Raw genomic sequence first — 20,341 nt, 5'->3', positions numbered from 1 at the left:
TTTGTACTGATTTGTAGCACAAAAAATATTTTACACCGAATTTTGCGGAAAATCGCGGTTTTTTTCGGGTAAAAAACCGCTAATTTACAGTTTACACTGGTTTACACGGACAAGTGACAACACACACATGTCAGAAACTTGGCTTTGTGATTGATAAATTTGTTTATATTTATCTGAAATTTTTAGTAAATATTTTGTTATTTTTATTGTTTAAACAAAGCTAAAATTTAAACAATTGTTTATAATAATAAATGTAAATTAAATTACTTGAAGATGTCTAATCGATATTTTAATTCTGATCGAAATCATGAGACTTATTACTCTCAAAGTCACTCAGGTGAGCAATAATAATTCATTAAAAAATTATTAATTACAAATGTTTTTTTATTTATAAATTTTATTAATTAAATAAACTAATTGTTTATGTTATAGAAAATTGGGAACATGGTGGACCAAGTGTAGGTGGTAATTTCCAAGCAAATGCAAGTGGATACTTCAATCAAGGCCAATCATTTGGTCGTGGTCGAGGTCGAGGTCGAGGATCTCATCCACCTGGATTGAGTGGAAAACAAATTGGTCTATTTTATCGTGATAAATCTAAAAAAAAAGCTGAAAAAAAAGATACACAAACGTATTTTTCTTTGAATTCATCAGTTGAAAGAAATGTAGAAAGTTTTTTAGATAAATTAAAAACACCATATACACAAGAAAACAATGGCAATGATGATACAACAATGAAAAATAATAAACTACAAGAAAAATATAATTGTATTCAAGATTCTCATTTTAAACGTAAATATTTAGATATTGTTTCTGGTAATATTCAATATAACTTAACAAAATCCATGTTGTTGAGCTCAAAGCTACATCAAAATGAAAAATTAGATGAACAATTATTAGATAAACAAAAACAACGTCAAGGATTAGATGGATATATTAAAATGATGAAAATACGTGAAAAATTACCATCTTTTAAAATGAAAGATAAAATATTAGATTTAATAAATGGTAATCAAGTTGTTGTAATTAGTGGTGAGACTGGTTGTGGTAAAACAACACAAGTTGCACAATTTATTCTTGATGATGAAATTGAACGTAAAAGAGGTAGTATAACTAAAATAATATGTACACAACCAAGAAGAATATCAGCAATATCAGTTGCTGATAGAGTTGCTGCTGAAAGAGCTGAAGAACTTGGTGATAGTGTTGGTTATCAAATACGTTTAGAAAAAGTTATGTGTCGTGATTATGGTAGTATTCTATTTTGTACAACTGGTTTATTATTACAATTTATGCAAGGTGATCCAGCATTAAGAGATTATTCACATATTATACTAGATGAAATACATGAAAGAAATACAGAAAGTGATTTTATCATAACACTATTAAAACAAGTCATTCAAAAACGTTCTGATTTAAAAATAATACTAATGAGTGCAACATTAAATTCAGAAAGATTCTCAAAATATTATAATAATTGTCCAAATATTCATATACCTGGTTTTACGTATCCAGTTGATGATTATTATCTTGAAGATGTACTTGAATTAACACGTTTTCGTTTTCCACCAGCTCCAAAACTACCAAATAATTATAAAAAACATTTAAAAAAATTTAAAGAGATTAAAAATAAAGTATCTGATTATGAGGGCTTTATTGAACCAGCATTACGTCAAATGGAACATGAAAAAATATATTCACAACATGTTATAAATGAGTTGAGAAATTCAAATAGTGAAGTATTAAATTTAGATTTAATACAATCACTTCTTGAGTATATTTGTCAAACAAAAAAACAAGGAGCAATATTAATTTTTTTACCTGGAATAATTGATATTACAAATTTAAATAAAAATTTATTATCATCTGGTTATTTTAATTCAAATAAATTTTTAATATATTCATTACATTCAAGATTACCAACAAATGAACAAAAAATGATATTTAAAACACCAATGAATGGTGTACGTAAAATAATAATTGCAACAACAATTGCTGAAACTTCAATAACAATTGAAGATGTTGTTTATGTTATTGATTGTGGTAGAACAAAATTATCACGTTTTGATGTTAATAAAAATATTGAAACACTTGAACCAGAATGGATATCAATTGCAAATTCAAAACAACGTCGTGGAAGAGCTGGAAGAGTACAAACTGGTGAATATTATAGATTATATACAAAAGCAAGAGAAATGACATTTGATCAATATCCAACACCAGAAATGTTAAGAACACCATTGGATCAAGTTATTTTAAAAGCTAAAATATTACAACTTGGTCAAATAACATGTTTTTTAAGTTGTGTTATGGATCCACCTGAAGATAGAGCTATTGAATTATCACTTGATTTATTAAGATCATTAAATGCACTTGATTCAAATGAAAATTTAACACCACTTGGTTATCATCTTGCTCAATTACCACTTGATCCAAGAACTGGTAAAATGATACTTTGGGCATCAATGTTTTCTTGTGTTGAGCCAGTATTTTCAATAGCAGCTAGTCTTGCATTTAAAGATGCATTTTATTGTCCACTTGGTAAAGAAGATGAAGCAAATAAAGCTAAATTAGAATTAGGAATGGGACAATATAGTGATCATATTGCTCTTGCTGAAGCACTTAGACAATTTGAAAGAGCATATCATTACAGAAATGCTGGTCATTTTTGTTCAAAATTTTTTTTATCACAAAATACTCTTAAATTATTGATGGATATGAAAAAACAATTTGCTAAATATCTTTATGATATGAAATTTCTTGATAGTGATAATCCAAATGATGCAATATCAAATAGAAATTCAGATAATTTAGCTATGATTAAAGCTATTGTTTGTGCTGGACTATTTCCAAATGTTGCTATTGTCAAAAGAACTGGTAAATTTCCAGCATTAAAAACAACTGAAGATGGAAATGTCAAAATTCATCCTAGCAGTATTAATGCCAAAGCAAATCAATTACCAACACCTTATGTTACGTACTTTCTCAAACAAAAATCAACAGCTATATATTTACATGACACCACATGTGTCGATGAGGCTGCACTTATTTTTTCATCTTCAAAATGCTCAATAAGTATGTCTATTATTCATTCATCTATTGTATAATTATATTTTTAAATAAACATTTTGTTTTTTTCTTCATCAGAACGTTTAGGACCAAGGTCTCAAATTACTTTGAACGACTCAATTTCATTTCTTTGCAAAGATTCTACAGCTGACATGGTCCAGGTAAATTATTTATTTTTTTTTTTTATATTAATTTATTTTTCAAAGCCTTGAAATGAATTTTATTCGATTTTTTTTACGTAGAAACTTCGTGAAGAATTGGACAAGCTGTTGGAGTATAAAATTACTCATCCAGGAACAATCAGCTTGGATTCTCATGGTGGTCTTGTTATTCGGTATAGTATAATATATAAAAAATTTTTCTATAATGTTAGATTGAATTAATAGTAATATTTTTTTTTTTTATTTGTTGATACAGAGCAATTATCGAGTTGGTTTCAAATGCAAATATACAATCACCAAATTACTAATGTTTATATTATTTGAATGATAATAAAATTATGTTCTTTAATTGACTGGCTTTTTAAATTTTATTTTAAATTGTATTGCTATGTGGTGCATTATAATAATCATCAAACATCATCCGTGGCTTTAAGCTTGATTAGATAAATAATCTACAAAATAGACTAACCAGCTACGTGACTTTTAAATAAAAAAAACAAGTGGGAATATAAAAACATAGAAAAATGAGGTGGAAAAAATAAATATTATTTAAGTCATTCAAATTGCAAAAGGACAACAAGATAAGTTGCAATTGTGTAAGCAATCTGTAAAAATTAAATTATATTATGTTATTTCTTGTAATTTTTGATATATAAATTGATGTAAAATTAAACTTACTGTTCTTAACAAGGGTAAATTAACATTGAAGCATCCAGCAGCTGTAAAGTTTAGCTGACGATTAATGACGTTCAATGATTTTTCAACATTTCCTTGTTCATTGTAAAGCCATCGTTTCCATTCAAACAATATGTAACCCATTCGATTTGCCTTTAAAATTAAACAACTTATCAGAAATTGTTAGTCATGACTTGTAGAAAATGATTGCATTTAAATTGATAGACTCACTTCAAATGTAGCTGAATGACAAGCCCAATTGATTAAAAAAATTTGCCAAATTGAAATTGACAACCAAGAAAGTAGACAAATGATAAAATAAAAATAATCATTTGAATTGAGAATCCAAGATATGACAAAATAAAAATCACTGACAATATGAAGACTCAAATTACCAAGCCAAGCTATCAATGACCATGTGTAAATATCATCAAGGCTTTCACCAGCAGCTACTAAATTTTCATAAAGTTTAACAATTAATTCTACATTTACAATTTTTTTTTGATAATAAATAATTCTTGATGATTTTTTCGAAGGTAAACTTTTCAAGGCAATCTCATTTAAATGTTTAAGTCTCTGGCTGAGCATCATAATTATTCCACTGAATTTTGTAACCGAAATTGATGAACCCAAATAAAGTATGAGGTAAGTAAAATTTGTAAAAAATGTTTCAGCAAATGCCAACATTCCCAGTTGATTAATCAACAGCCAAATTAAACCATTTGATATTATTATTGACCATATCCAATAAATGGTATTTCGTTGATTTCTTCGATGTAATATGTTGCTAACTGTCTCATCATAATCTTCAAATGTATTCCATATTTTTATAAATTTATTTACCGTCAATAAATTCAGGATTATATCAAAAATAAGAATAAAGTAATTTAAAATGACCTGTTGATTTAAAAATTCATCTATGAAAAATAAATCCTCATCGAAATAGAGAAGAGAATCGAAAAAATTTTAATTATGAATGAATAATTTTTACTTTATCAAATGAATTGTAATTGTTTTTTTTTTTTTAAATATTTACCTTGCATATTTCGATGTTTCCATAGGCTGATGTTTTTCTTGCATCAGGTGTTATTATTTTATTCAAAACACTGTAAATAGCACATGAATAAATAACAATGTTTGTAAATGAAAATATCATGAATTTAAATGAAATTATTAATCGATTATTATCATCGAATTTGTATGGTGCAATACCAAAAATACGAAATATAAAAACCAAAGGATAAATTGAATGAAATGAATCAAATTTTGTATCTCTAATTTTTTTAATACGTTCATTATTAAATGACTGTTTATATTTTTTAAAAACAATAATACTATTTGTTTCTAAAATTGGTTGAGCATTTAGAAAATTCATATTTATAATTTTTTTTATAAATTAACTTTGAACGATTGGGAATAATAAAATGGGACATTAGCAAAATGAATGTTTGCATTGAGTATTATCATAATGACTAATCTTGTGAAATATAAATTCAATGCTTAGATACATTAGTCAATGTCAAGAGTATTTTTTATTTTAAATTATTAATTATCATTCAAGTGCATCAACTGCCAACGTAATATTAACACATTTGTTGAATAAACTATTCTGATAAAAGTGAAAGATAATCAATATTATTATGCAAGTATAAAAAACAAATACATTTTAATATTTAAACAGAGAATTTATTGATTAAAATATTAAAGGTAAATAAATGAAAGAAAAAAACATTTATCTTTTAATGAAAATTATAATTTTTATTTACTTATTTTTTTAAACAAGTGTTTTTGATAGAAAAAAAAAAAAGAAAAAGCATTAATAACTTCTACCGAAAAGAGTAAAGTATTTAGCTTTACTTTTGCAATCTGGATGAACACATTTGATTCCATTGATATCAATGTTAGGTTGTTCAAATGGTATACAAAGAGTTTTTGCTCCCATTGATGGTGCACCAGCATCACTCTCTTCTCTGGTGCTGTCAGCTTTGATTTTATCTTCACAGCTTATTTCACCGCAAAATGGTGAAAGTAATAAATTCTTTTCATCAAGTTTTTTACAAAATTCTGTCCATTCATTTGTTTGTATGATGTGTTGATTTAATTCACTGGTTGCTTTGGCAAGCATACTGGCTTGTATATTATCAAGAGTTTGTAAAATTGTATCAAGAATATTTATTCTACTGGCTGTTAATTTTTCGCCATTGTCACGTCTAACAAGAGTAACTTGGTCTTTTTCTAAATCTTTAAAACCAAGTTCAACTCTTATTGGAACACCTTTTAATTCCCAATGATTGAATTTCCATCCTGGACTATAATTATCACGGTAATCACCGTCAACTTTAAGTTTATTATCTTTTTTTAATTCATTTTCAAGTTTCTTACATTCATTCATTAATTTTGTTCTTTGTTCTGGTGATGTCGTTGCTGTTATTCCACATGGAACAATAATTGCTTGAACCTTAGCTACTTTTGGTGGTAACACTAGACCCTTATCATCACCATGTACCATAACCATGACACCAATTGTTCTTGTTGTAAAACCCCAAGAATTTTGATAGACATATGATCTTCCACTACCCTTTTTAGCTCCTTCAACTTGTATACCAAACATTTTTGAAAAATTTTGACCAAGATGATGACTTGTTGCACCTTGTATTGCTCTACCACTTGCTGATATAAATGCTTCAACAGTTGTTGTATAATCACCACCAGCAAATTTTTCTTTTTCACTTTTTCTACCACGTACAACTGGTATTGCAAGATATTCTTCATAAATTCTAGCATAAAGTTCAAGAATTTGTAGTACTTCTTCATCAGCTTCTTGTTTTGTTAAGAATGCCGTGTGACCTTCTTGCCAAAGAAATTCACGTGTTCTAAGAAATGGTATTGGATGTTTAAATTCCCATCTAACAACATTGCTCCATTGATTTACTTTATGTGGAAGATCCCGGTGTGATTTAAGTCGTTTTGCAAATGATGGATACATTACAGTCTCAGATGTTGGTCTAATTGCAATTGGTTCGGCCAAATCAGAATTACCAGATCTAGTTACCCATGCAACTTCTGCTGAAAAATCAGCAACATGATTTTGTTCTTGTTCTAAAGCACGTCTACTTACAAACATTGGATAATAAACTTCTTCAACACCCAGCTTTTCCATTTCGCCATTAAAAAAAGCTTTCATTTTATTCCAAATCGATATACTCAATGAACCATTAACATAACATCCAGAAACATCATAATATTCAATCATTTCACTTTTAACAAGAACTTCTGAATACCAATTTGAGAAATCTTCTAATTTTTTAGCTTCAAGACATAATCTTGTTCCTGTTTTGGAGCTGTCATCTTTTTTTTCATCTTGTACTTTTGTTTTTTTATTTTTGGCCAGTTGCTTTATTGATGATATTTGATCAGCAGATAAACCATTTGGTTTCCAATCTTGGCCGGTTGCTGACTTGTAATCACTTTTTAATTTAAGCAACAAACTAACTTCAAGAGTTATAACAGCTTTTTCAGCTTTATCTGTTTTTAATTGACGTATTTTTTCACCTTGAGCAGCAATTTTTGAGGATAATTCATCGGCAGATAAACCACTTGGTAATGATTCCTTAAATATTAAAAAAAAAAAAAAACAATTAATTAATTAGCATAAAGCAGATGGTCGGAATTGAACGTGACCGATAGCGTTGATGAGAAAAGTAAATAATAAAATGATAAATAAAATATATATAGGTATACCTTGCTTACGGATTCAAATTCTGTTTTTTGATTATTTTTATCAGTCGATGATGCACCAATATATTTTTTAACTTCAGGAAGTGAAAATACTTGCTTGGACCAACGTTTGATATGATCATATTTTTCATTAATTTCCATTTTATAAATTTTGGAAAATACGTAGATATCAGCAAGAGTCAATCGTTTACCAACAAGATAAGTTATTGTTGACAAAGTTTTATTTAAAAATTCAAGAGCATTTTCACCCAGTTTCTTGTTGGCCAATTGTCCATTTGCAAAGTTTATCCAACTGTCAACTTGAGATTTTTCTAGACAACTATCACCACCAGCAAGTTCTGGAGCAAGCCATTCTGACAACATACGAGCTACAGATGTGTCCCAATCAGCAAGGAACCCTTTGTCATTAGATAACTCAATATTTGTTGGCTTTTCCCATTCTTCAATGAGCTCAATAGTTATTTTAACTTTTTTTGATGAATTTATCAATTCACTCACTATCAAAGCACCTATAAAAATAAATTAATTGTTATATAAAATATTTCAACATTTAATTTATTGCAAAAATCATTAAAAATTATACCTAGAGGAAGGTCCTGAGAATTTGCTACAAGTTTCAAATTCTCCATTGTTTATTAAACAGTTAAATTAATTTTTAAATTGTTGACACGTTTTTTACAATTTTTTTAATGACAATATCACAAAATTGTTTATTAAACAGTTAAATTAATTTCCAAATTGTTAACACGTTTTTTTTACAATTTTTTCAATGACCATTGACCATGATTGACCACAAATGCACACAAATGATGAAATGACCATCACATGTGATATCATAAAATTTGGACCATCTAATTCAAAAAATAAAGAATAAATTTGTGGCGTGATCTAGATTTTTTTTGATCCAACTAGTTTATTAAAAAAAAAAAAAAAAACAAATTTGCATTGTAGTTTGTAAAACTACCTTTATTCTAAACAGATCACTTTATCAGTGTTTATCAGGCTTTATAAAAAAGATATTACGATTTGCGATATTGCAAATTGCAATTAATTGTTATTGCTTGTTCATACTTCAGTGCAGTTGATGATAGATATAAATTTAGTTTTTACAATATATGTTGTCCAGTAAATATCATTGCTAGATTATAATTATGAATATGACCTTTGACAATTTTTATATGTCCAAATTTATAAACATAATATAAGACAACAACTAATGTGTACGTTATCTTGTACAGTATTTTATTGACCAATTTTTTTACAAGTGTCAAAATACTTTGTTGATATGAATCAAGGTTCTCATTATTAAAAGAAAAAATATAAAAAAACATATTACAATTATCTTAATTGCCAGCTACTTTTACTTGTCAACATAGCTGTCATTATTTTTTTCAAGTTTTTAATTGTCTGCATATTTTATCTATCCTTATTGTAATCCATTTAAAAAAAAAAAAAAAAATGCAAAGTGTCATCAACTCAGTTAAAGGAACAGCACTTGGTGTTGCCGAGTATTTAACTCCAATTCTCAAGGTATTTAAAAATTACATACAAAACTAATCTCCAATTGATGCTTCTTGTTTATTGTCTCTCTCATTGATGTAATTTAACTTGGATTAATTTAAATATAGGAAAGTAAATTTCGTGAAACTGGAGTATTGACACCAGAAGAATTTGTTGCTGCTGGAGATCATTTAGTTCATCATTGTCCAACTTGGCAATGGGCAACTGGTGATGAAGACAGAACAAAATCATATTTGCCTAAAAAAAAACAATTTTTACTTACTCGTAATGTTCCTTGCACACGTAGATGTAAACAGGTACATATTTAATACACAAAAAAATACTTGATAAAATAAATAAAACAATAATTATTTTCATAAAAATTTAGATTGAATATTGTGATGATCAAGAGCGTATCATAGAAGCTGATGATCCAGAAGGAGGTTGGGTTGATACTCATCATTATGATCCCAGTATTGGAGGAGTTGATGAAAAAGTATCTGAAATGACACTTGATGATGCATCATCTCCTTGTTCTGATAATTCATGTGTCAATGATGATGACGACGATGACGACGATGACGATGATGATGATGAAGTTGCAGCAGATATGGAAGCATTTGAAGTTAGTGGTATGCTTGATCAACAAGACAAGGTAAAAATTTATTTACATGTTGATTAAACTTGTAATGAATTTATAAGTTGAGTTTAAAATTAATTGAATAATTTAGTATGCTGTTGAAACAACTAAAAAAAATGATAAAGAAAAAAAAGAAATGTATGCTGATGGTGAAATAATTCATACAAGAACTTATGATCTTCATATAACATATGATAAATATTATCAAACACCAAGACTTTGGTTATTTGGATATGATGAAAATCAAAAACCACTTAATGTTGAAGAAATGTATGAGGATGTTAGTCAAGATCATGCAAAAAAAACTGTTACAATGGAAACTCATCCTCATTTACCTGGACCACCAATGGCATCAGTTCATCCTTGCAGGTTATTTTAATTAGCTAATTAATTTATATTTATTTATTAATAATTAGCAATTGTTTTTTAATTTTTGTTTCTATATTTTAGACATGCTGAAGTTATGAAAAAAATCATTGAAACTGTTATGGAAGGAGGTGGTGAGCTGGGAGTTCACATGTATCTCATAATATTTCTCAAATTTGTTCAATCAGTCATTCCAACAATTGAATATGATTATACTCAAAATTTTATGCTATCAACGTCCAATTAAATACTCAAAACATTTTTATCAAAAAAAAAAAAGAAAACATGTTCATTTTGTATTTCATCGAAAATTTTTTTTAGGTATTATTTTTTATTTTTCTGTTTGATTTATTTATTCTAGCTTTTTTTTTTTTTCTTCAATTTGATAAATTTTAATATCATGAAATCCATCTTAAATGATACTAGTCAGCAGAAAAATTTACAAAAATATTTCAACAAAAAAAAAAAGAACAATTTTATTTACAAATTTAATTGTTTTTTTTTTCTTTTTTTTTATATTTACAAATATGATCATTAAAAAATAAAGATCATAAAAAAAAAAATAAGCTATAATTGTGTAACATTATTATTTTTTCTTACCATTAAGAAATTAATAATTAAAAATTTACATTATTAAAATAAAGTATTCAATTAATTTGTGAAAAATATATTAATCAAATTGAATAATAAATTTGCTTTGCATTCAGTGTACATGATAATATTTTACATAAAAAAAGATTTATAATTTTTTTTATCTAATAATTTAAATAAAAGCTTGATATTAAAATAAAAATTAATCAATTGACATATATTCTCCATTACAATCAATTGAATTTGTATCAACAGGATACGTTTCACCATTTTGTGTTATAATTGCATAAGCTTGTTCATCACCAGTTATTGAAATGGCCTCATTACTATCATCCAATTGTTGAACGACATTAGCAACTGCATCTAAATCATCACCATCATGATTACCATTATCAACAATAACTTTATCATCATGCTGAATCAACTCATCATGTTGATTATTAAAATTAATTTCCTCACTATCATGAATATCAAAATCTTGACAAAGTTCACCACTAACATTATCAGATTGTATTTTAATTATTTGTCCATTAGTCCATTGACCACCATTAAATAAATGTTGTGCATCTTGCATTGTTATTGAAATTGGATTACCATGTTCATCAGTTATTTCAAGATGTAAATTTGGATCAGAAAAATCAATTTTATCATTCAATTCATCTTCAATACTTTCTTTATCAATATTATCTAAATTTGTTAATGATTCATCAATAACTGTTGTATTATTATCATCATCATCATCATCAATAGCATCATCAGCATGATCATTATCATCAATCATATTTAAATTCATTGTTTTTGATTTACTTGGTGAATCTGGATCAGGAAATGATAAATAAACAAATCTTGATGTTTTATCTTCTGATGCATCATCAGTTTGTATAAATTGTTCATTATTTAAATATTGATTATTATCAACATCAATTTGTGGATCAGGTATAACTTGCCAAATAGTACCATCATCATTTATAATTTTATCATTACTATTTTGTTCAATTAATTTATTATTATCACGATGTACTTTTTTATGTTTTGTTAAATTTGAACAATCAGCAAATTTTTTATCACAAATATCACATGTATATGGTTTTTCACCAGTATGTAATCTAAGATGTTTTTTTAATGCCCATTGTTCTGTAAATTTTTTATTACATTGACTACATTGAAATGGACGATCATCAGTGTGTCTTCTAACATGACATTTCCATGTGTCTTTATGTAAAAAACTTTTAGGACAATAATCACATTGCCATGGTCTTTCACCAGTATGTCGTTTTTGATGTAATTTAAATTGTGATGATGTTGTAAATTTTCTATCACATTCATCACATGAATATGGCTTTTCACCAGTATGAATTCTCAAATGTTCTTGTAAATTTCCATTTTGTGAAAAACCTTTGTTACATATTTTACATGAAAATGGCTTTTCACCATTATGCCATCTACGATGTAATGTCAAGCTTGTTTTATGGGCAAATTGTTGATCACATATTTCACATGTATATTTTTTTTCTCCAGTATGAGTATATCCATGATTTATTAAATTTGCTTTTGTTTTAAATTTAGCACCACATGATTTACATGTATATGGACGATCATCTGAATGTACCAATTGATGTCTTTGTAATAGTTGTTTATGTTTAAAACTTTTATTACATTTATTACAAACAAATCTTCTTCCATCATTATGTTCAGCTTCTTTGTGATAAATAACTGAACTTGGATGATTTAATACTTTTCCACAAATATCACATGAATAATTTTTTTCTAATTTTTCATTTTCATGAGTTAATAAATGTCCTTTTAAATTTAATTCATATTGAAATGTTTCATTGCAATATGTACATGTTAAATTATCTGGATGATCTGTTAATAAATGTTCATCAAGTAGCTCATTTGTTGTATATTGTTTATCACATTTATAACAATCATATGTTTTATCTAGTTCGTCAATTATTTCATATTCATTTGAATTATTCAAATCAACTGATTCATCATTGTCTATTCCTCTTTCAGCACTTGTATCATCATTTAATACATACTCATTATTTTTTTCTTTGGTTAATAATTCTTCATTGTCAATGTATGCATTTGTTTCTTCATTATCATTTACAGGTTTCATTTGTTTGTGGCTTATTTTATGTGTTATATATCTGCTACGTTGAGCAAATCTTTTTTGACAAATGCTACAAGTATATTTTGCTTTTCTTCTGTGTAACTTGGGTCGTCCACGACCTCTGTTACGATTAAATGTTACAAATTTACCAAGATCTTTACCATCTTGAGTCTCCAAGTGTCCAATTATTTCTTCATTGTCATTTGGTATTGTAATATTTTCATGTTGTTCTGTTCTAACATCATGCTCGGAATTAGCTTCATTGACATTATTATCTAAGTCATCTTCATCATCGTCATCTTCAACAACACCATCATCATCATTATCAATAACACCTTCTTCTTTAAATATTCTTTCAAGTTCTTTTCCTTGTACAGCTTCTGAATATCTTTTTGGTGCTTTACGTCGTCTTCTTTTACGACCTTCACAATCAAATTCATCATCATCTTCTTGTTTTTCATCGTCATCTTGACTTTCAAATTCATTAACTGGTATTATTGGTGGTGCTTTTTCTGTTTCTGTTATTATTTTTTCAATTTTTACTTTTGGTGGTCTACCACGTTTACGTTTTGGCTTTTCTAAACCTTGAATTTTTAAACTTATATCATGATCAGCTGAAAATATTGATCCATCTGGCAATACTTTTATAAATAAATTTTCTGATAAATATTTATTTTCTTTTTCAATATTATTATCATCAACAATACACAATCTTTCACGAGCTTTTTTCTTTTCTTCCTCCAATTGACATTTCCATATTTCTCGAATTTTTTCTTGACCCTTTATCATACGTTCAAAAAATTGTACTGTTGCCTCCAATTGAATATTACAACCAGGACAAATTGTTCTTGGTAATTTACCATCATTATTAATCTGCAATAAAATAATATAATTCATTAATTTCATTCATCACATAAACAATATTTAAAATTATTCAAACAAAAATTTCCCTTTATCTCTCAATTTCATTTGTTAATTTTAATTGTTTATTTGTTTTTTTTATTGTTGTTATTATGACTAGGTAATGAAAAAAAATAAAAGGAATGGTTTGAATAATAATGGTTGATTCAAAAATATCTTGATTCATGTAGTAGCTGATAGTAGTAAAAATAAATAAACAATTTAGTAACTATAGTTTTAATAGAGTCAAGTTGGCTCTTGATTCTTGGCTAATTTTAAAATAAATAAAAAAACATATGATACCTTTATTGGCAAGTAGCGATTGATCATAGAACTCAAATCAGATTCTTCATTTTCAAATGTATATAAAAATTCACCGTTTGTATTATTTTCACCACATAAACGACAAATTGTTGAATTATAAAGATTTGTGTCAGCCATAATGATAGATTCCATAATTTATTTAATGTAATATTTACAGGTGAATTTAAAAATAAATCAAAGGTCGTATTTAATTTGATGACTGATGATTATTTAGCCTCATATATTTTTCATGAATTTTCACTTAATTTTGCAAATAATATTCTAGTGATTTTTTTGACACGTAAAAACCATTTTTTATTTTAATAGTTAATTGGTCAAAAATATATATATATCATAAATTATAAATAAATACACTAGATTGGTTGGATTATCAATGAAAATCATATTGACATTTTGCATTTGCTAATAAACCAACTTATGATTTAAGAGTTTATCCAAAATTAAAAAGAATTATTATGATGACATTTGTTGATTGTTTAATTGGATGGTTTAATTATTGATTATAAATAATTAAAATAATTTTTAGAATTTGTTTGTTTATTGTTATTAACAAAAGCAGACCGGTGGCAAATTTTTTTGCTTAGTTATAAATACACCAGGGGGCGTTTTACTTAGCTTAAGGATGTTTACAACGTTTTTTTTTTCTTTTTTTTTTTATGTTGTAAATGCGTATTAAAGTATTTAAATTTGAAATGAATTTTTTATTTATTCATTCAATTGGTAAATTAATTAATAATTTCTTCTTTTTATTTTTATAAAAAATATTCTTTGCTTTACCTTAAATAAAATTTTTGTATTGATGATCTTAGCCGATGTAAATGGCACAGAAATATTGAAAATTCAACTAAAATCTGTATATATGTATTACAGAAAAAAGTATTGAGATCTTTTTTAATTAATATTAATTAGGTTTACTGTTTTAATGACAATAGATATCAGTATTTTGGTAAAATTAATTTAAATTACAATGTGTGTATTACCTAATCAACAAAAGATTAGACAATTGGAGGGAAATACGTTTCCCAGTTAAAAAAATCTCATGGAAACCACGATAAAGCACCAAATACACATCATATTATTATTTTATGAGCATTTAAAGTGTGTTTGGTCCTGTTTCGTGGTTTCTATAAGATTTTTAACTGGGTGGTGAAAATTTTTCTTTGCTTTTCACCGGTTGATCTAGCTGCTATTTACATATTTTCAGAATGTCTGGACAGAATCCTTATGTATGTATTTATGTAAACACAAAAATAAAAAAAAAAGCACCTCAAGACATCAAAAAATGTTTGACAAATTAATTTTTTACTCAATCGTTTTTATGTCTAATCATTATTTTCATTGATTTCTCATCATGTGCTCAAAAAATATTCATAAAATAATTTAAACAAGCTTTAAATATAAATAAAATAATTTAATTAGTGGTATTGTACAATATTTCTCCGCTTTGCTCCGCAACACTCAGATTCCCTCCAAATTTCTCCGCATTAATCTATAGTTCTCCGATTTACTCTACTGTTCTCAATTTTCTCTGCATATTCGATTCCAAGCCAAGGCACAATTATCAGTTTTTTTTTTTTTTTAAATAAACCTTCACTTTTATCAGTTAAAAAAAAATAAAAAAAAAAGTGATATCTATTCTAAAAATTCTCTACGCTTTTATTTTTGAATTATTCAAAAAGTATCTCATTGAAATTTAATCCAAGAAATTTATTTTATTCATTTTAAAATTTCTTAACAATAAATATAAACAATAGTATAAAAAATACAATAAAATATTTGTTTATAAATAAAATAAAAAATAAAAAATGAAAATATGACAAAATGAATATTCAAAGAATGATCAAGCCCAGGGTTTAAATTATAAAATAAGTTCATCAAAGTAGTCGTAGTAGGATTGGTGAAAAAACGAGACAGAAAATAGATAGGTCCAGTGACAATTAGTAGAATAATTTCGTACGCGGTAGTTGAGTAGTAGTACAACGCGCACGTTGCTTCCCATCGAGGCTACTACCCTCTGTATAAAAACTACCCTCACTGAACATTTTTTTACTACGTATGTGTGTGTCTATGTTTGCTACAACTGACTCCTCGTGAGTACGATGAGGAGGATTTTGCTGGTTGGTAGGGGAAGTAGATAGAAACCCGGCTGTTGACGATACTCTCTCAACTTTTTCGGTGGTGTATAACTTCAGTATGCGATTAACCACCCTGAGGTGCGTTGACGCTTATCGTCACCGTAAATTTATATATTTTAATTCATAAATAATAATAATTCTATTTATTTTATTCAAAAAAAAAATTTTTTTATCATCAATAATTAACAGCAAAAAATAAACTGTAAATTTAAATTTTTAAAAAATTTTTAAATTATCACAAAAGCATGAAAAGTTTGTTGAAAAAAAAAATTTTTAAAGTGTCGAATGGATAATTTTATGATGTTCGCATAAACGAACTCTTTGAATTTTATTTTATTATATTTTTTTTTTTAAAAAAAAGTTTAAAAGTTGAGGAGAAAAAAATTTTACAAACTTTTTTTTTTTGTTTAGTTATTTTTTGAGTGAATTATCATTGACAAGTGTTATAACTCAGTGTATTGGAATAATGGTAATGTAAAAAAATGATTAAATAATTAAATATATATTAAATTTACAAATTAAATTATATTTATCGGTTATTCATGGTTATAGCAAGTAGTATAGCTCAATGTGTTTTCAGCCATAGTTTTATGAATGAACGTTTACCACTCAACTTTAAACTTTCTCTCTCTATTTTCTCTCTTGTAGTTGTGGTTTTCTTTCTCACGTACTCACAGTTTATTTTTAAGCAGGTACTTTTGTTCCTCACACTAGGATAAACCCTTGAGAATTAATAGAAATAAATTCTTATCTTTTTTTTTTTCGCTATAAATTTACTTGAAACTTTTAACAATTATTCATTGAGCTTTTTTCATATGAAAATATGAAATTATATGTGAAGCTTTTTAAAAATATAAAAATAAATTTATTAGTAAAAAAATTTTTGTTATTTATTTTTTTTAAAGTCTATATTTTTTTTTAAATATATTGAACGGATTATTGGCTGTATGTGAATGGCAAAGCTGAAGGATTGAGGTCAAAAAAAAAAATGATAAAAAAATTATATATTCGTCAAAGCCTCGGGCATGAGCAGGACGTTTGAAATACTCCCGATATTAGAAAGAGATGTATTCAAGTGTAAAATAAACTTGCTTGTCTGAATAAATGTTTATACTATTCATCACTCTGTCATTTTGTTGTAATTTTTTTTTCATTTTTTTTATGGCTAAGCATGAAATTGGATTGTAATGATGGGAGATAATTAATTGGCCGCGAGTTAGAAATACATTATTATCAGAGAGATTCGATGTAAACAATATTCCATCAATTTATATAATTTTATTTTTTATTAAAAAAGTATCATTTTTATTTTCATCATTTGGTATTTAATTAATTGTAATTGAAATTTTAATTCACTGTATTCTATACTGTCGAAGGAATAATAATTGTAATGAAAAAAATTATTGATTTAAAAATGGTGAAAATAGGAAAATTGGTTTTTAATTAATTTACAAATATAATAATTTTTTTTTTATTTTTGATAATTTATTTGACGTTTTTTTAAATTAATTGTGATATATTCAAATATTTTTTTTAGTCGTTATTCATATTTATAATTGATGATGAAAAATTTCAAATATACATGAATTTAAAAATTTTTTTTTTCGTTTTTTTTTTTTTATAGAAATTTTGTTTAAAGGATTAAATATTTAAAAAAATTATTTTGTATAATTATTAGACAGATTTGAATTTACTTTAAATATGTTTAAAAAAAATTTTGATGTTTTAGTTATTAATAATTTTTTTGTATCAATTTATGTTTTATCAATTTTTCAAATCATTTTTTTTTATATAAATTTCAATAATTTAAAATATTTTTTATTTAGTAAATTATAAAACTAATAATTAATTTGGATTATTGATTTGTAAAAAATATATAAAGCCATTCAACTTTCATTCACATACCTATATTAATTATAAATTATAAATTTTTTAATTATTTTTTATTTGAAAAGTAAAATTAGTTTTTTTAAATTTCTTATTTTTTTAAATAATTAAATTCACCTTTAATTTATTTTTTAATAATAATATAAAGATTATCAATCAAAAGGTCATATTCCGTTAATTTAGAAACTAATTTTTTTTCATTTAAAAAAGTTTTATAACTAAAAAAAAACTCATGATTGAAAGTTGTTAGAAAAATCTTCTTTTTTTTTTCCTGTGGTATCATCATGAATAATTTCAAATACAAAGTACGGTTTTTATTGGAAATTTCTTATTTTTGAGCTCTACCTTTTTACCATAAATATAAAAAAAAAAAAAAAGAAATTTATTTTATCCTCATTTTTTTTGTATTGAATCACAATCGTATTTCTCTTTACATTTTTTTTTCTTTTTTTATTGATAAAAAAAAAAAAAAACTACTGTATATTATTTGATGGTATCAAATTCTATACTTTATATAAAAAAAAAAAATTATTTCAGGACTATTCCAAAGCTATATAATACCTGATATATATTGGTACTTTTTTTTTAGTGAATAAATTCAGACCTATGAAAATTTTTGGCACGTAGTGATTCTATAAAAGTAAAATTTATCAATACAGTCAAAACTCACTATATCAAATAATTCAAAACTTTAATTCCCAGAATTCAATGTAGCCCTCTTGCCTCCCTCATTTTTGCATCGAAAAAAAGCTATTTTTTTTGCAAATCCATATTTGAAAACTATTTAAAAAAAAAGCTCGGTTCATGCGTCCGGTTATCGAGCGCCTCACTAGAATATTTTTTTAAGGTGCGTTTTAAAACCCTTATTTTATTATACCTTAAATATTCCGGATATTCAAGTTGAAGATTAAAAATAAATCCAAAAAAACCAAGTTAAAAATAATACTCATAAATGGAAAAGTGTGTTTTAAAATCAATAAACACTTTTTTTTGTGTTTGCTTCTAACTTTGTTGTTATTGTTGGTTGGCAAAGTGTGTTGAAACAAAAAATTGATGGAGTGGTAGATATAAAAAGTAAATATGTAACATGGGAAAAAGAAATGTGATGGTATTTTTCTAAAAAACGAAAAAAAAAAATTCGAGGAGTGGTTAAAAGAAAAAAAAAATGAAAAGATGGTGTGGAAAAGGTTATTCATGGTAAAAACGATATTCTTCAACAAAAAAAAAAAATAAAAGTATATAAGAAGCGAGATAAAAATATAGATGTATACATCCGTTTTATTTTTTTTTTCTTGGTCGTGTCGTTTTTAAAGAAAAATGGTTAATTATATCGCGTTGATGCATCGAGCGATTTACCGCGAGAAAAACGATCTGGAGAATTTAAAAATATTTTTTCAATAAAGCTCTGTCAGCCTTAAAGTTTCACTTTGTTTATCTTATTTTTTTGAACAATTTAACTTTTCTATAAAGAACTTCACATATAATTTAAAAGCGATTGCGCATATTTTTTTTCCTTTAATTTGCCGTTTCGATTTCGAAATAATCTACTAATATTTTTCGAATCTTTAATCACTATTTAATTTAGTAGATATATTTTTTCATCGCTTTCAATTTGGACAATCATCGTGACTTATTTTTATACTGTTTGTTCAACTGTATATAGTGTATTGATTATTCATCTATAGACAGAATGAAAAATAATTTGCAGAAAAGTTAGAAATGATAAAATAAATATTCAGTTTGTCGAGATATATATTTAAATATAATATTGACAGGGGAATTTGTGAGTCAGGAAATAAAAAGAGACAAAGATAATTTAATCATAAAATATATATATTGAAGGGTGTGCAAAATGTTGTGAAGATTGTTGACGAGGAGGATAAATACTTGAAAATGCCATGTTTGACATAATTGCGGTATTACCGTATTGAGTTATAAATAATTTATCATTGATGTATTTTGATAATAAAATTTGCAGTTGTCGAAACAAAATGGTGGTTTAAAAAATTATAGAAAAATAAGGGTTGGTAGTTAATTTCTTCGAGGGTTTTTAAATACTACTAATTTCGATTTTCTATCATAGAAAAAAATTTGTATTTCGTTTGGTTTCTATCAGAAACAATTGGATTTTCCATTTGCTTTTTGATATTTGTTTTTATCGATGCAAAAAAATATTAAAATTGAAATGTAAATTTTAAATCATTAAAATTTTTTAAAGGTCATTGCTAAAAAAAAAAAA

At 25.9% G+C, this 20,341-nt stretch overlaps 6 protein-coding genes across 6 annotated transcripts in view; 3 read left to right on the top strand and 3 right to left on the bottom strand.

Annotated features, from left to right (window-relative positions):
* Window positions 1-77: 77 nt before the first annotated feature.
* LOC122858441 (ATP-dependent DNA/RNA helicase DHX36) lies at window positions 78-3,710 on the top strand. Its single transcript, XM_044161339.1, has 5 exons — window positions 78-337; window positions 433-3,075; window positions 3,148-3,230; window positions 3,312-3,403; window positions 3,487-3,710. Exons 1-5 carry the CDS (start codon window positions 274-276, stop codon window positions 3,536-3,538), a joined length of 2,934 nt encoding a protein of 977 aa, XP_044017274.1. The 5' UTR covers window positions 78-273; the 3' UTR covers window positions 3,539-3,710.
* Window positions 3,711-3,784: 74 nt separating this feature from the next.
* LOC122856559 (gustatory receptor for sugar taste 43a-like) lies at window positions 3,785-4,948 on the bottom strand. The gene is made up of 5 exons (XM_044158239.1): window positions 4,942-4,948; window positions 4,448-4,711; window positions 4,137-4,372; window positions 3,909-4,058; window positions 3,785-3,835 (listed from the first exon to the last, which is right to left on the bottom strand). The coding sequence occupies exons 1-5, from the start codon at window positions 4,946-4,948 to the stop codon at window positions 3,785-3,787; spliced, it is 708 nt and encodes a 235-aa protein (XP_044014174.1).
* A 701-nt stretch (window positions 4,949-5,649) lies between these two features.
* Window positions 5,650-8,355, bottom strand: LOC122858443 (bifunctional glutamate/proline--tRNA ligase-like). Its single transcript, XM_044161341.1, has 3 exons — window positions 8,227-8,355; window positions 7,647-8,152; window positions 5,650-7,515 (listed from the first exon to the last, which is right to left on the bottom strand). The coding sequence occupies exons 1-3, from the start codon at window positions 8,270-8,272 to the stop codon at window positions 5,722-5,724; spliced, it is 2,346 nt and encodes a 781-aa protein (XP_044017276.1). The 5' UTR covers window positions 8,273-8,355; the 3' UTR covers window positions 5,650-5,721.
* Window positions 8,356-8,634: 279 nt separating this feature from the next.
* On the top strand, window positions 8,635-10,954 carry LOC122858448 (ubiquitin-like-conjugating enzyme ATG3). Its single transcript, XM_044161350.1, has 5 exons — window positions 8,635-9,173; window positions 9,272-9,460; window positions 9,532-9,798; window positions 9,875-10,152; window positions 10,234-10,954. The coding sequence occupies exons 1-5, from the start codon at window positions 9,102-9,104 to the stop codon at window positions 10,394-10,396; spliced, it is 969 nt and encodes a 322-aa protein (XP_044017285.1). The 5' UTR covers window positions 8,635-9,101; the 3' UTR covers window positions 10,397-10,954.
* Window positions 10,512-14,662, bottom strand: LOC122858442 (zinc finger protein 287-like). The gene is made up of 2 exons (XM_044161340.1): window positions 14,060-14,662; window positions 10,512-13,729 (listed from the first exon to the last, which is right to left on the bottom strand). Exons 1-2 carry the CDS (start codon window positions 14,210-14,212, stop codon window positions 10,943-10,945), a joined length of 2,940 nt encoding a protein of 979 aa, XP_044017275.1. The 5' UTR covers window positions 14,213-14,662; the 3' UTR covers window positions 10,512-10,942.
* Window positions 14,663-16,473: 1,811 nt separating this feature from the next.
* LOC122858438 (Down syndrome cell adhesion molecule-like protein Dscam2) overlaps window positions 16,474-20,341 on the top strand; it is a 45,039-nt gene continuing 41,171 nt past the window's right edge. The window contains exon 1 of the mRNA XM_044161334.1: window positions 16,474-16,684. The gene's annotated coding sequence lies outside the window, so the exon portion shown is untranslated. The remainder of the gene's footprint in view (window positions 16,685-20,341) is intronic.

This window comes from Aphidius gifuensis, linkage group LG5, assembly GCF_014905175.1.
Source record: "Aphidius gifuensis isolate YNYX2018 linkage group LG5, ASM1490517v1, whole genome shotgun sequence".
NCBI lineage: Eukaryota > Metazoa > Arthropoda > Insecta > Hymenoptera > Braconidae > Aphidius > Aphidius gifuensis.
Note: the sequence above shows the minus strand (reverse complement) of the source record. Positions and strands in the feature narration are given on the sequence as shown.